The 18,613-nt window shown below is 38.4% G+C and overlaps 1 protein-coding gene across 11 annotated transcripts in view; it reads right to left on the reverse strand.

Moving 5' to 3' along the window:
* PARD3 (par-3 family cell polarity regulator) overlaps positions 1–18,613 on the reverse strand; it is a 477,274-nt gene that overhangs the window by 136,009 nt on the left and 322,652 nt on the right. For all 11 annotated transcript variants that reach the window (XM_067291891.1, XM_067291889.1, XM_067291888.1 and 8 more), the window contains 2 exons: positions 14,217–14,444; positions 8,125–8,341 (listed from right to left, as the gene is read on the reverse strand). In XM_067291891.1, the coding sequence (XP_067147992.1) occupies positions 8,125–8,341; positions 14,217–14,444 (445 nt within the window). The remainder of the gene's footprint in view (positions 1–8,124; positions 8,342–14,216; positions 14,445–18,613) is intronic.

Raw genomic sequence — 18,613 nt, forward strand, 5'->3', positions numbered from 1 at the left:
CAACACCAACACCAACAACTTAAAAGCCGAAATAAGTCCTCTGAGTCAAATGCCTTTTACCTACTATTTTCTTATTACATTCAGGGAAACTCAGGGGTTCACAGAATATTTCTAGTTACCCTGTAGATGCCATTCCAGAAATCATACTGGCTTATACCTATTTTGCCATTTTCATTGAAGTGTTTTATAACTCTGCCTTTAATTATCATTTCACTGCACAACAATAAGACACACAGAAATCCTAACACAGGCATCAGCTTTCCAACGCATCATGAATACAGATCATTGCTCATGAGAAGTGAAATGCAACAGTAAGTAGGAGCTCTGTCTCTTAGCAAAGGATCATGTCTCCTGCAGCTGCCAACTTAAGTGGCTCAGGTAACTTTGACATAATAGCCTCTGACATGTTCTGCTGTAAAAATATATTAAGTTGCAATAATTTTCTTCTAGAAAAGCATTCCTATTCCTGTTTTTAAGAAAGATTTTCAAAGAAGACAGCTTTAAACATGTAAGATCTATAAACAAAGCATCTGTAAAGTACACCAATATACAAGTGCTATCAGTAGTAAATTAAATCTCCAAAGAATATTTCCAACAGATACTGAAACAAGCATCATTTACAGAGCTTTTCATCTAACAGAACCTTCGCTTCTCCAGACAGTATTTATTTACCATACTTTGCTAGGGACTAACCCACTGACTAGTTAGTAGTCTTCAATTATCACATCAGGTGGGGGAAAAAATCCTATTTCTACACAAGCTGAAACTGAAATTGACTTTGAATCTCTGAACTGTCAACAAATCCTTCTGTGAAAAGGCTTGCTTTACGGCGATTATAAAGTAGGTGTCATCCCTGACACTTGCATTCTATATTCATACGCCCGGTCTGGAAAAGAAGCGTTCGAGAGAGTCAGGAAGGCTCTGGGAAGGCTCGGCTGTCACGCTCCGCACCTCGCGCGCTTGCTTTGCAGTCAGATGCTGCGCCATAGATATCAAAGGTTCCCTATTTAAACTCACTGACAAGCAAAGGGAGAATACTGGAAGAATACGTTAGCAGCTACTATGAACTCGTTTCTAGTAACGGGTCATCCTGACACTTATTTCTGGATGTTAGAAACAAAAGCCCTGATTCTATTCAAATTAAAAAACACACAACATACCCCCATCAGATTTACAAGTTCAAGATTTACTCTGGGAAAATCCAATGTTAAGAATACATATAAGAAAGCACTGTTTCCTGTCAGAGTGACACATACGATTATGTTAACCTCTCATTTCAAATCCATCTCTCACAATTGCATACCATTGCTTTCTGTGTTTCATTTAAAAGTCACAGAGTTTACTAACCACTTAACGAAGCTGCATTCCTTAAATCCCTGACAGATTATGTGAAGTTGTTTGGTTTAGCAATAAGCATTTGCCATTCAACTATTATCCCCACCCCCAGTTACATCTTAGTCATAAATAAGTGTAATGCCTGGGGTTTCGGGATGCCAGCAATGGAACACAATTTTCCTCAAAACAACTGATTACAGCAACCAGAAGAAAACAGGGAATACAAAAAGTGAGGAGAAGGAGAATGGTACGTTGCTTGCCTTTCCAAAAAGAAAAGCTATTTTCAATCCAGCTTATCTCCTTCAGGCCCTTATTTCTTTTTAATTGGAAAGAAGGAAGTGAAGAATATGAAGATGCTTTGAAAGACATTTATGAGAGTCCTGGATAATTGTCTGCATCAAAGGTGACAATTTGCTGCATGGCTGATTCCATTTGAAAGACTTTTCTGATTCTGTGCGTCCCGGTGGCTGGTTGAAACTTGAAAACGGATCAGAACAAACTAGCCCAGAGTAGCGTAAAACAAGGAGCTAGGTCACTAACAGCGTCCACCTGGCAACCAGAAAGAGGACTGGGCTCCCCCTGAAACGCGAAATGGCACCATGCTTACGCCCCGTGTCTAGGACTCCCGCGGACCGCATGTTTCCTAGCTGGTAGCAGAAGAGATGAACCAGATGTGGACCTAACTTTAGTTATGCCAGCTGGCTCATAGTAGTGGAGCAGGCCAAAAACAGAGCACAAATGTCCCAAACTCCATTTAGCTGAGAACTGGCCCAGCTCAGCTTTTGGGATGGCACGCTCACCATAAGCAGGGCAAGCTGCTGGTGACGTTCTCAGACAGGTATTAGCGATCCAGGTGCAATTCAGGGTGCTGGCAACAATCTTTGAAGTTTGAAATGATATGACAAACAGGTGTTTAACCTCTTTTTCACTGTTCTCAGATTGAAGATTTATTGCATTTTGTGCCACGAACAAAGCGCTAAAAAAAGTTTCTAAGTTTTGGAACTCGTTCCCATGTTTTCCATTAAGTCCATATATCAGTAAGTGTCATTCACTGATACAAAGTCCTATTAGTCATGCTCTCCAAGGAAAATGCCATTATTGCTGCTTCTTAAGCTACTGAATGACGAGAATCAGACCATGGATTTTATTTTACTGAGTCTCAGGTATTTGCCCGTTTTGTTGACTGGGATATGCTTCAGCAGTATTTTACACAACTCAGACACCTTTATGTCATGTGCCTGCTTAAAAGTCTGAAGGTTGTTATTAAATGAAAGAAAAAGAAGGTAATTACTAAATCAATGATATAACCCTTGTGATTTGCTTTTCATCTCTTCACCGACATTACGGTGAGAAATCTTAAATGAAAAACAGAGTAGGCAATACAAGCAGGAAGCCATGTAACAAGCAGCAGTAATCTGTGTATGTTATTCTCCCAAATGTCCAGTCAGAGGTCTCAGATGGCTAATGTGGTTGAAATGTGTAATTCAAAGCTACAAATAATATGTTTATGAATCTGGACATGTTCGGTGCACCCTGGAAGCAGCTGTGGGGGGGGGGGGAAGGGAGGTGGAAAAAAAAAGACAACAGTATATCTGATTTCAGCTAAACAAGGTTTCAAACTAAATTATCTATTTCCTCTCTCAGAACTGGAAGAAACAATACTACAAGGCTCCTAGTAATCATTTTAAATGTAATTGTAGGATTAGATTTTAATGGTAATTTGGGAATATTACATTTACATTGGCTATCCAGTGCATTGATTTACCCACCTGTACTCTACAACAGTCAAGAGCGAATCAAAGATCAGGCTCTGTACATTACAGCTTTACATTTCTCTCAACATTACAGGCCAGATCTTGAAATACAGTCCCCAATGCTACAAAGACCGAGGCACTGATTAATCTTAAGCATATTGTCTTGTTCCACAAACTTCCACACACAATGCTTACGTTTCCCATTGAAAAGGTAGGTTTATGTGAGACTGAAATATTAATTTCTGCAGTAGAAAATGTATTTATTTCATATAACCTACTTATCCCCAATTGCTTCAAAATTACATTAAATTGATTTCATAAAAACCTCCAAAACCAAAGGAAGTATTTTCTTGCCTAGACTCAAGGTTAGGACACAGTGGGTATGTCCTCTCAGCATGTTTACTTCTCCTCAGCAGTTGCGCACACAAACTCAAACACATCTTTTTGTATTTGCAAATCCATTTTTACCCCATGTTGATTTCTATTTGTTTCAGCACATTTTTCTTATCATGCTGTGACTATCCCTCCAATAACTGTGTTTCCAACAAGACATGGTTGCATAGCTTGGCCTGCTCTACTACAGAAACCTAAAGCTGCTTTTTTTCTGTCCTTAATCCCAACACATTAACAGTTTAGTTTCTTCTAAAAGATGTTGTTCTTCAGTCATATCCTTGCCTGACACTGACCACTTGTTGAACATGATTCTTTTGTTATAAAATGAGAGTTCTCCCATATAAACACTCCAATGAGAGTTTTGCTGTCAACTTCCTTGAGATCAAAATAAACTCTAAAAAAGGCGACAGTCATGTGAAGTCACTGCATAACAGAACCATGGCTCAGGGCAATCACAGAGAAAATTACACATGACTTAAGGAAGCTGGGGGAAGAGGCTGAGCTACCACTTCATCCATCTATGATCTCTCACTTCAACCATCCATTAACTCATCTAAGAACTATATCCAAGCTTGTACCCTGGGAATAAACATGGATGAAATATAGGGATCTTAAGTGGTAAGATGTACCACAGCAGAGTACCGAAATCTAGAAACTAAGAACAATTTCATATCTCTCTATTTCACGTTTTGAGAGCCCTCATTTTCATAAATGAAAATACCCTGTATGTGACTGGGCCAAGAGGAGGGAAAAGAAGTAGGCATATATAATTTTCCCTCTTAGCAGAGGAATGCCAAAGAATCTCACAAGTAGAAGTCCATCAAACCAAAGTATCCCTATCAGCACTAATGATGGGTGCAGTGTGAGAAACACGTGAAGCCTTCTTCCTGGGCAGCACTACAATGACTTATTTATCAGCTCACTGTTTTTGTCAGGTTCATTTTATCAAGCAGCAAAATCTCTACTAAAAATAAAATCAGAACTAGAAATGCATAAATATACATTTTAGATTGCACTTAGAGAAGCATACAATTTTTATAATCTTCTTATGTCAAAACATGCGTCCATTCAAGGCTTCTTAGTAGCAAAACACAAAACCCAGCAGAATAGCAGATCAGCTTCCAAAAAACTTTCCTCAGCTGGCAGTGGCCATCGAGGCACCCCTTAAATGTCAGCAATGGAGAAGGAGGAACAGCACCACCTTTTCCCTACATGTGATTAAAGCCACAGGATATAGCACAAGACGCCATTGAAGGGATAAGAAAGACATGCGAATGATACAACCCTTTAGGTAAAACGTTCTGGTATAAGCGAGCTCTGCAGCACCCACAAGCAGCACCAAAGCTCATGTGTCAGCATTTATTCCAAAGACCAGTGCCTTTGTTCAACACTTTTCTAAGTTTACTTATACCCTGTATTTATCTGTGTACAGAAAGAGAGACTTTTAAGCCAAATGACAAATTTGTATTAGTCTGCTCTGTCCTAAAATGTCAATTTGAAAAAAAGAAATACACATATACTCAGACAGATGTATTTCACAGTGAGAAGGGTGAACTTTCAGACTGTCCACAGCCTAGTGTGAGTGAAGGTCCTTTGGAAATAACGGGAGCTCTGCATGCAAGAGCCCTGCAGACTGCACCTTGCATTTCACAGTTCTTGTTCACAGTCACGTCTAGTCTCTTTATTCTGTTCGATAAAAGCAGTAAAACAATGTAAGTATTTAAAAGATTTACTTATGATTTTAACGTGCTATCTGAATCGTCAGGGGATTTCTTGGAAATGATGAATAGATGCTGAAGGATAAATGTAACCTAGGATTCTCTAGTGGGAGTTTGCATCTTACACAACAGTTTAATGAAGATTCCAGTACCAAATCCTATGATTTTAACTGACAGCAAGCAACCTTATTTTTATACATTATGTAGGCTGCATTTTATGAGCTGTCAGTTTTCATATAGGCAATAAAAAGCCCCTTGGCTAAATATAGACATTGGAATAAAGTGTCAGTTAACAGTAATTCCATCCCACAAGTGTTCTTGCCCATACAATCTAATGAAGAAAGATTAAAGCTAAGAGCACTGAAATGGAAGAAAAAAAGTGAAAAAGAAGAAAAGAAAAAGAGCTACAAAGAAATCACAATGTTGCAAAGCACCAAAACATCCAATTATGCTTTGATCATGGCTTGAATTTTAAATGTTACTGCCATCATTATTTTTTATCGCACAACTTCTTTCACCAACTATTTGATATCTATGAAATATGTCAGATCTATAGTAAAACAAAGCATGTAATAGGCAGAATTAGGAGTTTATCTTGCAGACATAACAAAACCCATCTCCCAAACATTATTGAGAAACATGTCAACAAAGGAAATCTAAGCAAGGAGTGGAAATGAGGCATAATGCTTAATTCCTTCAATCAGCATTTTCCTGTTTGCCAGGAGCACCTCTCTTGGGTGGGCTGACAAGGTGCACGCTAATTTAAAGATCCAGGAGGAGTCAAACTGCATGCCAACGACACTGCTCCCATGTTAATTAAGAAGAGGAGACTGAAAGTAGAGTTCACTTAGAAGTGGTCCTGGGGGAAAAATAACTCAAGGAAATGTTGACTGTTATGAAGAGTGAAAAACAAAGCTATCATCAGATTTTCTGATCCATCAAATTACTATCATTTTCAAATTAAAGATTCCAGATGTCTTATATTGACTACACAAGCAAGGTTACTTTATATTTAGCTGGGAGTGCCTGATTAAAAATGGTATTAATTTCCACTTTTGCACTTGTTGCCATCTAAAGCTTCCAAAACTATGTGGGAATATTAGACATCAGGCTCTAGTGCTGGAAGGCAGAAAACAATGGAAGAGCCTGAATCAACCCAGCTCTCTGGAACATGAAGTCTTCTTTACTTGGATAGGACTCTGCCGACTTTGTCTGTGTATCAAAACTTGCAGGAGAAAGAAGCTATCTCACAGGACCTCTGGGTACTGGGAATGTTACACAGGAGGAAATTGAGTACCAAGGAGCTGCTCAACTTTGTAGATACTATGTCATACTGCAACTCAAGAAATAGCACTCATTTTACCCAATAAATTACTTACATTCCACAGAATTTAGCACGTATAATTTGCCTCAGTTTTGCCTGTCATCTCTATTGTGATAGCCATTTATACCAGAAGTAAAGAATCGTGAAATGGAGCTGTAGAAAAATAGCTAAGATTGAAGGAAAGATCTTTCTGCATTTCATATTTCTAAGCCTCTATTCAAGTGAATGATGTTGGGATTGAGTTTTCAGTGCAACTCTCCACTCCAATTTTGTGGGAGTTTACATCTTACAGAACAGTTTAATGAAGATCCCAGGCTCAAATTCTAAGATTTTAACTGACGGCAAAACTCTCCACTTCAATTTAGGCAGGCAAACACACAGAAGATGAGGATACTGCTGTGGGACTTATGTCTGACCAGGTTGAAGCACTTTCCTGGTATCTGAAGTGCGGGACTCTCTTTTATTTTGGTATTCCGTAGCACATACAGCCTAACAACCTGACATTATTTTGCATTTTCTAAATAGAACCAATATTTTCTAACTTTTTAAAATATAAAGGTAACAAATTTTGCAATATGATTCACAGACACTGAATAACTCTTGAGAAGCTACCAGCAACAACCTAATTTCAATTAATGTTTTACAGGATAAAGAATATAACAGGAAATAAGTTAACTGAAGCTCCACTTACATGCTTTCAGTGCAGAATCACTGTTAATAAATCTTTAAAATGATACTAATATCTCACTTCAAATTTAAATAATGAACCACCGCATATATGAAAGAAAACAAACAGTGTCTGGATACTATTTTGTCTTGGAAATATATTTATTTACCCTAGCTAGCTAAAATAAAGACCAATTTTCTTACTGTCTCACCCCACTCCACAAGTGACCAAACGTGTTTGTCATGTTTCACCATGTACTCGGAGCAGCAGGGTGTCCCTCAGCAGTCTGCTCCTTTCAGAACATTTAAGTCATTTCCAAAAAAATCCGTACAAGCAGGTCTTTCGCCAATCTTTTGCAGCTTGAAAAAAAAAAAATCTTTCGCCAGCCTGCAGGTTCTGAGAGCACGTAACCTTATTTAGATTCTATTTTCTTGGAGATGAGCATGCTGTTTTTCAATTTCAAACTGATTCGTCTCTTTCCCATAATGCCTCCATAGCAGCAAACGGACATAATAGTAAAGCAAAGAAAAAGCCTGATTTAATAACACACAAGTTTTGGGTAGGAGATTAGGAACAGCACAGTATAAGAGGAAAACAAAAAACAAAAATGTTTGATCTGTCAATGCATACATGCACTACTTGGACATCACCAAAGGCTCTTTCCAAGACCAGGCAGCTTGAATGCTTAAAACTTGTTTTTCCCTTACAGCTCTTTCAGCCTACTAGCCAACTGCTTCCCTTCCGTTCTGAGCTGCTTCCTTCACATGACACTACCAATAAACTTACAAATTATGAGAGATGAGCCTATATACATTGCGTACATATTTGTATAGTAAAATATGGCCTCAGGAAATGGTCACAATATAAATGAGCAACTAAAACATGAAGCTTCATTTTATAATTAATTCTTATGTTTGATTACAAAGCACCTACCTGAACATGTCTCCTAAGCCTTTCAGCATTCCTTTCTTTGCCTTAATTTTCTCCTTCTCTTTATCTCGATCTTTCTTCTTTTCCTTCCCAGACTTTCTTCTGTCACCTTTATCCTGGCTTCCATTCATCTGCCTCTCCAAGGAGTGGGATGGCTGGTCACTTGCTGTGGACACAGACTCTCTACCAGATCTTGAGCTTTCTTCTGTGTCTTCCTCCACTGAAAGCATAAATTGAAGACACATCAGTGGATGCGGATAACATATAACAGAAATAACAAAGGAGGGTTTTTTTTAGTACACTGCAGAATATATTTTGAAGCAGGATATAGGCATAATAACAAAAAACTCATGTCCTTTTTCAAAATCAGCATCTGCTCATTTTGGGCTTTCCTAAAAAGTTCATGTCTATTATGAGGCTTAAAATCTCCAAAGCAAGGAACTCACCTTTCCAAAACACTCTGCAAAGCATGATTTGTACTTTGTGTGTACTGTGAATAATGTATGGGTTAATAAAGAGGATTAGTAAAGTGATGCTAATTGGCCCCTTCATTTCAGTAGTTAAATCAGTTAAGCAGAGTTTTAGGAATGCTTGCAAGAAACAGCAGCAGTGCAGCACACCCAGTCAGTAAACTCTGAGTAACACTCTCATTGAAATATAAAAGTCATTAAGGACTGCTAACCCTCAATACAAGCCTTAACAGACTTTTTCTTCTGCTGCAAGTACCACAATGATTTTTTTTTGCACTACTTCATTGCCTGAAGCAGTACAAACTTCATCATGTATCATGGTTTTTATTCTTCCAAAGCAGTAACACTGATTGAGATAATACAACCTTAGAGGCTTAGGTGTGAGGATACTATCCAGTGGACAAGTAAAATCTTTTAAGAGCAGATAATGTGTTTCTTCTCTGCTTCTAATCCAAGACCAAAGCTCAGACAAGGTTAGCTTTAATGGGACACATATATTTCAGAAAGTCTGAAACAAAAGTGACTAAGAGAAATAAAAACATTCAGAAACTGAAAACTCTCCCAACACTTTAGTGAGAAAGAAATAACATATTTCAAGCTCATGAGTCAGAATCCTGCCATTATTTTGACTTAGTTTAAAGCCAAGTCCAAAAGTTATACTGCATGGCTGGTGAAGCTGTGATCTCCCAGGAGCTCTAACATCTTATATCATCACATTAAAAGTAGGGCTAGGCCATCTCCCATCGTTCCTACAGACAGCACAAAGCAGCAATTAGCAAAACAGGCGATACCTTGCATCACTCCTGTAGCTGTAATGAATGTATAGGCGCCACACAACTTCTGGCAGTAGATGGCAAAAAAAAATATGGTTTTGCTTTATATATATGGAGTGTATGGAAAAGAAACAAAAAATCAACTTTTTGCACTCAGTAGGATTTGGAAATGGCCATGGCTTATAGAAAGAGAAAAAGAAACATTTTTTATCTTATCCTATAGTTTCCTTTTTTTTTCTTTTTTTTTTTTTTAATATTGTTACCTATCTGTAGACCTCAACGACTTTTCTACAACCAATGGAAATGCGTACTTCTTTAGAACTTTCCCATATGTAGATTGCTGTATAGTATTGAAACTTGCTTTTCTTAGTCATCTTTCATATTCACCTTCCAAATAATTCACTGAACCTGAAAGATCTACAGATCATTCACTGAAAGCCATTCAATATTCTCTCTTCACTGTGTTGTATACTTGCCTGCAAGATACTGAACTGTTTATTCTTTCATATTACAATACACAGACCTGTCCAATAGACTCAGACTGTACTTATTCACCAAGTGTCCCACGACTTCTGCAAATATTCTCCAACTCTGGAAGATCACATAAACATATTTCAAGAACAACATACCATGTCAGATAAATCTCAGCATTAACACCTATTTTTGAATCTTAACTAGTACTCTGAAGCACAAGCCATCAGAAAAAAAATGAAGGGTCCTGGCAATTCATGCTGTTAATTTATCGTCAGAACTGCTATGAGTTAAGCAGATGATGACGTTTCTCAATTGCAGGCACAGTTTTAATATTCAGATAATTGTATTTTAGAAAACTAAATGGTGACTCTCCTCTGTATACTTCTATACTAGCTGTACTTGTATTTTTTTTTTCAGTGACAATGTCTCTAAAAGTTCCAGATGATATTTAATTATTATTAAGAGTAGTGGAAAACCACATTTGAACAGAGAGTCTGGTTTTTTGCATGCTAATTTATAGCTACAATCTGTTCCAGTTAAAACCAACTAGACATTTAAACAATTGTGCCTGCAAATGAATATAATTAGTAAAAAGAAAAAAAAAAGGCGCTAAAAATTTGGCAAATTCTTAGTCAAATTTTTTTTTGTACTTCATTGCTAGAATTTGAAAGATGAACAAATTTTGACCTATGGTGGTTCATATTCAAAATGACAATACATTAAATTAATCCTAAATATGTACTAAGTGTATTGTGCTATGCTGAGTTGCTGAACAACTTGTCATAACAACGCTTCCTCCTTTCTTATTTATTTTGCATATTCCATGGAAATAATATTGCCTCCTTTCCACAATTGTGCTGTAATAAATATTTGTCCATCACACACAGCTCGCCAACAGTTAACTCCTTAGCGCAGAATGAACCCTGCAAACTAGGATGCCTGTTCTCCTGGAGTAAATGCTGGCCTCTCTACTAGAGTAAACAGATTTTCAATTTTCTTAAAAAGGCACAACATGAAGAAACTTGTTTCACTTTTATGCAGCACAATCCTTCTGAAGTTAACATATACCTAATTACTAGTGTTTAGAACAAATGCAAATGTTGCCCAATTAAAATTCAAGCCCAGGCTACAAATGAAACTTCTCATTTTTGCTAAGTTGCAGTAATGGCAGTAGGTTACTGCAAAATGCAGAATGGATTTGTTTCATGGCTGTTGTTTGCCTCCTTTCCTGCACCCTCCTACTCCCCTTCCAGGACACTGAAGCCAAAAAATTAAATTGAGGTATACTTTAAACATCCATTAAAGCTGAAAACTAGTGTCATTTCATGAACCAAACTGTACTAAAGAGAAGTACAGAAACAGGTATTATGAAGCTATTCTCCTAATTAGGCCATAAAATGAAAAAGATGCACATGAGGAATCAAAGCTACTTAATGTGAAGCTATTTTGCCACTAAGCTTCTAGGCCTCTTATTGTGATATTTAATACAGCTGTAGATTCTAGCAATTAAGATTCAGCAAAAGATTAGAAAGCTTTGCCGACTGCTCCAATTCAAATGCGTTGTTCTCATTCAACACACTAAAGATAAACATTTTGCTTCCACTCAGCTATTTCAAATATTAAGGAAAAAAAAATCAGGAAAAATGATCTGTAAAAGCTAAATACCCACACCTTTCCACAAGCGTTACCTCATTACAGCCATTACAACTCAGATGCATCTTCTCAAACACGTAAAATGTTTTCCCAAAAGTGGACATTGCTATCTGATTTTCACCCTACATTTAGCAATTTGAATCACACGTCATGCCAAGGACAGCTAGCACATTCAAAAGAGATAGTCAGCCCCTTTGACACATACACTACCCGTATTTTTATGGCTTTCTTATATGAGGTGATGACATGTTAAGAATTCCTCTATAAAATATAAACCAGTGCTGCTATTTGCTACTCCAAAGAGGGTCACTGACTGGAAGAAAGAAGCACTCTTAGCACTGAAACATTTGGAGGAGAAAGGGGAAAAATTTCAAGTAAGACAAATGAATCCATCCTCATGGGCATCAGAAAATTGACCACCAACATGTTTACCTGGGTTTTATAATGAGAGAAAGCCACATTTTAATTCTTAACAATTATAGAATAATTAAATACAATTTAAAAAAAACCTCAGGCCATGTAGTTATGGCAGCAGCAAGACATTAGCTACATTATCACCAGCTTGTTGAATTAACTTCTATATATTCAAAGCTGCCCAAACTTTGCCAAGCTGAAGACACCATTTGGCAAATTCTCTGGAACCTGAGACCACATATAATTTACATAAAATGGAGCAGACTGCAGTTACTGTCAGTTTTAACACAGATGCAGACATGTTCTCAGAGACATAGGCCGCAGCATCTGGCATTTTGCTCTGGTCCCAGGCCTCACAGGGCTGGGCCAGCTCCATAGCTTCCACCAGCCACCACGAGAAGGGGAAAACCCAGAGGGCATCTGTGCTGTTCCTAGGACTGAATTTTGTCCAACCAACTTACTATATTTGCTTTACTATTCACCTGCTTCTATTATCATGGCACTGCAAGCTTCTGGATCATTCTTGGGTGTTTTATTGTAATACATGGAATCTATTAAAACACATGCAACTTCAACAAAACGTGCAGTTTTATACATATTATGTAGCTTTAAGAAAAAAAAGTTCACTATAGTTAGACCTGGCTGATTGGTCACAGTTTGTTCAGCTCTTCTTTATTTTGTGAGATTTGAGAACAACCCCACTCACGCTCTCCCATGACACTGAGATAGCTTGCAGTGCTAGACCTCTGCATCTGTGCACAGAGACTAACACACAGACTCATCCTGTAGCATTTCTATTTCAGCCAGAAGGCTTGGTCTGGCTTCCCCTCTTCATGCTACTCTCTATGCATTGCATCAATAAACTCAAAACCCCTTACAGTAATCCCATAAACCTATACTCACCTCAAAAGTGTTTCATGACAACAGTTTTGCTATATTTTTGATCAAATGAGGTTAAACCATCTGTAACTTCTGGATAAGCCTTGGACATCTGATGTCTCAAAACAGGATATTATTATCAGTTGGCTCACACCAAACAAAGCCATTTAGAAGAACATGTCCCAAATGTCCCAAAAGACCATAGGCACACATTTGGGGAGAGTGATCAAGATCACTACACATTTTCTCAAACCCGTTCTTCTATTGGTCAGAAATAGATTGACAGCCAGCAGCACCAGGCCAGCATTTAGCCTCACTGCTGCGTGAAATTGCTAGGTGCTGGAAAAGCGAAGCAGAATTAATTCTGTCCATAACTATCTTTGAGAAAAGTAACTGGCAAAATGACCTTCATTTCAGTCTCAGAATATTTTTAGAAACAGGCAGATTAAAAAAGCCCGAAGAGTTCCAAAAAATAAAAGAAGGGTGATTACACAAGAAGCTTTTAACAGAATATTAGAAAATAACACTTCTATGAAACAGACTTTCTGAAATTAAAAAATAAAAAAAATAAGACCAGGGAGGGAAAAATCCCTTTCAAGCTTTTTCTGCTAGCACTCAGACTAAATATTTTACCACTTAAACTTTCCCAGCATCATCTTCATTCATAAACTTGTAACTAGCTGCAGGTTGATTAAAAAAAAAATCTGCTGGTGTGTGACAAGTTGAAAGTAGTACAACATGAAGGTTAAAAATTCAATAATTTTAATACAACCCCTGATTGAGGTAATTTACCATTCATACTATTTTCATTCAATATGAGTTGTCATTTTACGAGCCCATTCTTACATAGTTCAATAATGATAAGGTTAGCTTTGAAGTGATTCTTTTATGTTAATGACATTCTCCACATGTTGGGTCATACTTGGGGTTAAAGAACTGAAAATGTAAATGAATGCCCATTAGGGTGGGTAATAGCTGATCATTAACTTTATATTTTATTAGATCTGCCAGCCTTACTCATTCTAATTAAAGGACAGTGATTTCTTTTATTCCCCAGACACTACAAATGTGCTCTTTCAAAGTAGATGCACATATATTTTTAATCTGAATTCAGAGGGGGTTTTTTTCTTTCTGCCTAAAAATTTTGCTAATTTACATTAATAAATTAATGAGCTGTCTTACAGAAAATTTTCATAGTAAGTAATTTAAATAAAAACACTCCTGATAATCTTATTTCCTTATTTTAGGAAGGAAGGAAACTGCAGAGTGTTACAATCTGGTAATGCATACAAAGCACAAAAGCTTGAATAAACTTGATGACAAGTTCATTTTATTCTTTTAAAATATTGAAATTATTTTCTACTACTTTTAGTTACCTTCTAAGGAATTAATCTGCATTAAAATTCTTTATGTACAGCAATAGCTTACTTACAAGTTTCCATGCCTTCATCATCATCATCTGCTACGGGTTTATCATATGATTTGTCTATTGCAGCTCTGAAGCTTTCATTGCAGCCACGTCCTCGGATTATTCGCGGGCGCGGGCGGTGGAAGGGAATATCACCATTCAAAGTCACCTCAGCAACAGCCGTCTGCAGGCTTTCTAATGAGCTGGATTTCTTCAGACCTAATGAAGGCCCCACATCTCTGGTTGGGGAACCTTAGTGATTTAGGGAAAAAGAAAAAAAAGTAATTAGAATTAGTATGGAAAAGTGCATGCTTGATTATGCATATCCATCGTGAAAGTCTTTGGGGACACATTTAACATTATTCACGTCATCTCTCAATAATCTGTAGGGAATACTATGCAGATTTGTTGGTCTCGGAAGTGAATGAGTATGTCAAGTCATAGTCAACAAAACTGACAACGTCAGCAATGTCTGGCTTTTCAAATCAGTGAAAAGATACCAAAATCTATTACTATTATTTTAACAATTTGAATGATAAAGTAATCATTGGGCTTTAAAAATACCACTGATAAAACAACAGAGATACATATATAACTGGCAATCAAAATAATTATTTTGTTTCGAACAGAAAATTTCATAGGTACTTGCAAGTGATGCACAAGGTGTGAATGTATTGTGGATACGAATCCTGTTGTGTTCAGGGTAACATTCATGTGAAGCAGCATGATTTCTAGAATCAAGGAGTAGGTTGTTTGGTTTTAACTGAGTTTTAAACACTTGCTTCAAATAGCTAACAATTTCATAATGAAATGCTTCTGAGAAATATCAGTTGACTTGCTGGGATTTTGTAAATTTGTATAAAAAAAAAAATCTGTAGCAAGAACCTAATTACAATACCAGTTATCCAGCTGGAAAAGAAATACAGTTCTGGCAGGTACCACGTCAACGTGTGGGCAGCACTACAGCTGGAGCTGAAGGCAGTCCTTATCACTGCAGTATGTTCAGAGGCGTGCCAAGAAAGCCCTAGGCGGTATCCCACAAAACCCTTTCCCTATCCAGACTTCCCTGCTCAGTTTTGCGGACTAGGTGTCGAGCCTCTGTAGTTAGATACACACACTGACAGTGTAAATTGGCACCCAAGTACACAATTAGATCTCACATTATAGTTAAAACTGGGAGAGAGATTCCAGGCAAACAAATTCACTGCATTTATTTGAAGTGATTTTGTTCTAAACTTCAGAGTGCTCTTGGCCAGATTTTCCATAGGATTTGATAGACAAAACTGTGGCTGGAGAGAGAGATGAGGTGGGACAACATCATCATAGCCAAATTTGCTGAAGTTAGAAGAACAGAGGCCTCACCTAGAACAGGGAAAACCCTCTTTTTCCTCTACCTGAACCCAGAAGGGTGCTGTGACACCATGGCAGTCCCAGGTAAGGTGCAGTTACTTTCCTCAGCTGATATTGCTACCTCATCTTACAGAGAGACAGAGTCAAGACCAGAACCCTCAAGAACACCAAACCATTAAGCAATAGTTTTATAAGCAAGGTCGGCTGTGAATAATGCAAAAAAGGAGTTTTATTGTTGTTAGGTATCTTTATCAGAATAATATAAAGCTGCTCCTCTTCTGGAGTCGATTCCTATTCTGGTCAATGTTAGAAGGGGAAAGAGAGACAGTTCTCTAGCAAAGCTATGTAAAATGGAAGAAATATATGCTGCTAAACCCAGCTCCTCTCCTCACTCAGTACCGGGTGGGGGGAAGGGGGTTGCCAGACCTGCAGGAGGGATGCAGGAGAGCAGCATGGCAAGTCTTCGTGGTATTTGCTAGCTTGCTATGACACAGAGCAGGGCAGCAACGGCTTTCATTTTCCACTCAGCTTTTAAAATTCTGAGAAATTAAGTTGAACTGAAATCCTTCAGATTGAATAAAGTCAAACAGCAGCTGTCAAAGTATTCCCGTTTCACTGCCCTACTGATAAGATGAATTTGTAAATAGAAACAAAACAAAACAAAGTTCTTTCACAGGTCTATACGAATCCTGCGGTCTGGTTCAGCCAGAGGTCTACAGTCCTGCTGTTTGGACCCTCAGCTGGAAATAAACACCCCCCAACATATTAGAAATGTTCTCTTGATGAATTCACCTCTCCCAGTAGTTACCCGCTCACTCCCAACCCGATTTTGGTGGAGGGACGAGGGTCACGAGGAGAGCCAGCGGCACCGCACAGCTGCGGGGGTGAACAAGAGCAGCCAGCTGGGACAAGGGAGGTTGGTGACTTCCCAGCTGTGCAAACAACCTCCACGCCAGCCTCACCAAACCCTTGAGCATGGGCTGAAGTTTAATGCAAGTGCTTTTACATACCGCTCTCTCTCTTTACCAAGTAAAATAACTCCAACAGAGCCAGCGCTCTACAAAACTGTCCATTCTCTAGCACATATGAAAATTTGCTATCCCTCCACTAATGCCTGCAGTAAAACAAATTTGATTTTATTTTTTAATTTTCAATATTTATATTTTGTTAAAAACAGTCCATGAGACAGGGGGAAAAAAAGGAACACACATTTTGAAAGGAAAAAAAGACAAGAAATCATACATAAACCAGCTGTTTGACAGATTTAATTTTATATACAAAAGGAAAGAGTATCCTCTTACATGGCAACTTACTGTAAACTTCCTTATTCCAGATTCTGCTTTGCAATCTTCTAAATGAAATGCTTATATATCTTTTCCTAATTACTGAATGGCTCTTTTTGTAAACAGTAATTATAAAGCAAGCATTTACGTGCCCATTTATGCTCATAAAGGACATTAAAAAATTCCATTTCCTGCTACCCAACACAGATCTTTGCGAGAACAATATTTATGTAAGTTGTGCTTTCCCAAAGGAGAAGCTAGATGGGATATGACCTAATGTTCCATGAGTACTGTAAAACTAATAATGGACTACAGAAATGATAGGAGTATTTATTGAACTTGGGTGGTCATGAACGCAAATGTGGACAGGTTGCAGAATTTGAAAGAGGGAAATGTCCTTTCACAAGCAGTTTAAGAACTGCGATCATAAAGCCATGTATATTTTAATACCTTCACTATTTCTATGGCCACTTCATAGCAAGGCTACTATTTTCAAAATGTATGGTTAAGCCTCCCTGTAAATTGAGTGAGTTCAGACTTTATGACTAGAATTCACCAGCCAGAAAGTGAGTTGTTTACCCATAATCTGTAAGAAACTGAAAACTTTCTTTAAAATGAATTCTATTTAAAATTTATGAGTCACATCAAAATCTTGTTTTCTAAATACAAAAATGTCAGCATTTTCTCCTGGACTTCACAGCACTAGCAGTAATCATCAGAAATGTTATCTATTCAGAATGAGTTCTACTTCTATTTTGACATCTGAATTTAAAAGAAAAATAAAAAAGAGACATCTTCCTAAAGCATCTGTATATGACTGAGGGATGAAAGGGATTCTTTTATCGTTTTTTAAAATTTGAAGTTTATCAGAATTTTCTTTTCCAGCATTTTTATTAACAAATATCCTTTGAGGTAGATCCAGCCACCTGCAACGCAGCAATACTGCTCCTGCAAAACGCCTGACGTGCGCAGCCTCCCGGCACACCCTGCTTGCCTGTGCAGCCACACGGCTCCACTCTCCATGCCGCCTACCCGTACCCGTCTCCCACGGGCTTCGTATCAGAGCTCCGCAATACGCTTACGCCACCCGATGCAGCACAGACCCCAGCACCCCCCGCGCATGCACCCCGCTCCCTACATCAGACCCCAAATCACTCCCCGGCCGGCAGCTCAGTGGGGACAGCAGCCAACCTGGCTTTCCAGACCATGCAGCCACCTGCGCTCAAGCACGCCTGCACCGGCGCGTGCGCGTCAGCCCCCCGCACGCGCCGCCGCGACCACGCTCCTCCGCAGCACGCGCGGCGCGGGGACACGGCCGCCACGCGCAGCCCCGCGCCGAGCCGCCGGGTGCTCTGCTGTGCTGGCTCTGGCTAACCGCTCACGGGCTTCCCCTGCTCTAGTCCCACGCGTTGAGTATTCACGCTGTGCCACAGGGTCGCTCGGGCCATTTGCAAAGGCAAAAAGCGTGTAGTCAAAGGATGCATGATGTTTCCTTTACAAGTAACTACTTTTAAAAGCTGCAAAACAAATTTTTCATTGCACTTTCTTTTAAACGATTTAAAATGATGATTTTCTTCCTTTAAGAAAGTTTTTCTTGTAATTGTAAATGCGTACATCTAAACTAGAATCAATGCTAAGAAAAAAGCTTACTCTTCAGCTCCTAACCTCAAAGAAACTATGAAACAGTCACCTGGAATTTAAAGACACATAATTTTTATATTAGTTTCAACTGAAACATAATTTTTATTAACTCTCATGTTAAATGCCAGCAGTCACTTGCATCAAAAA

This window comes from Apteryx mantelli, chromosome 2 (assembly GCF_036417845.1).
Source record: "Apteryx mantelli isolate bAptMan1 chromosome 2, bAptMan1.hap1, whole genome shotgun sequence".
In the NCBI taxonomy this organism is placed as follows: domain Eukaryota; kingdom Metazoa; phylum Chordata; class Aves; order Apterygiformes; family Apterygidae; genus Apteryx; species Apteryx mantelli.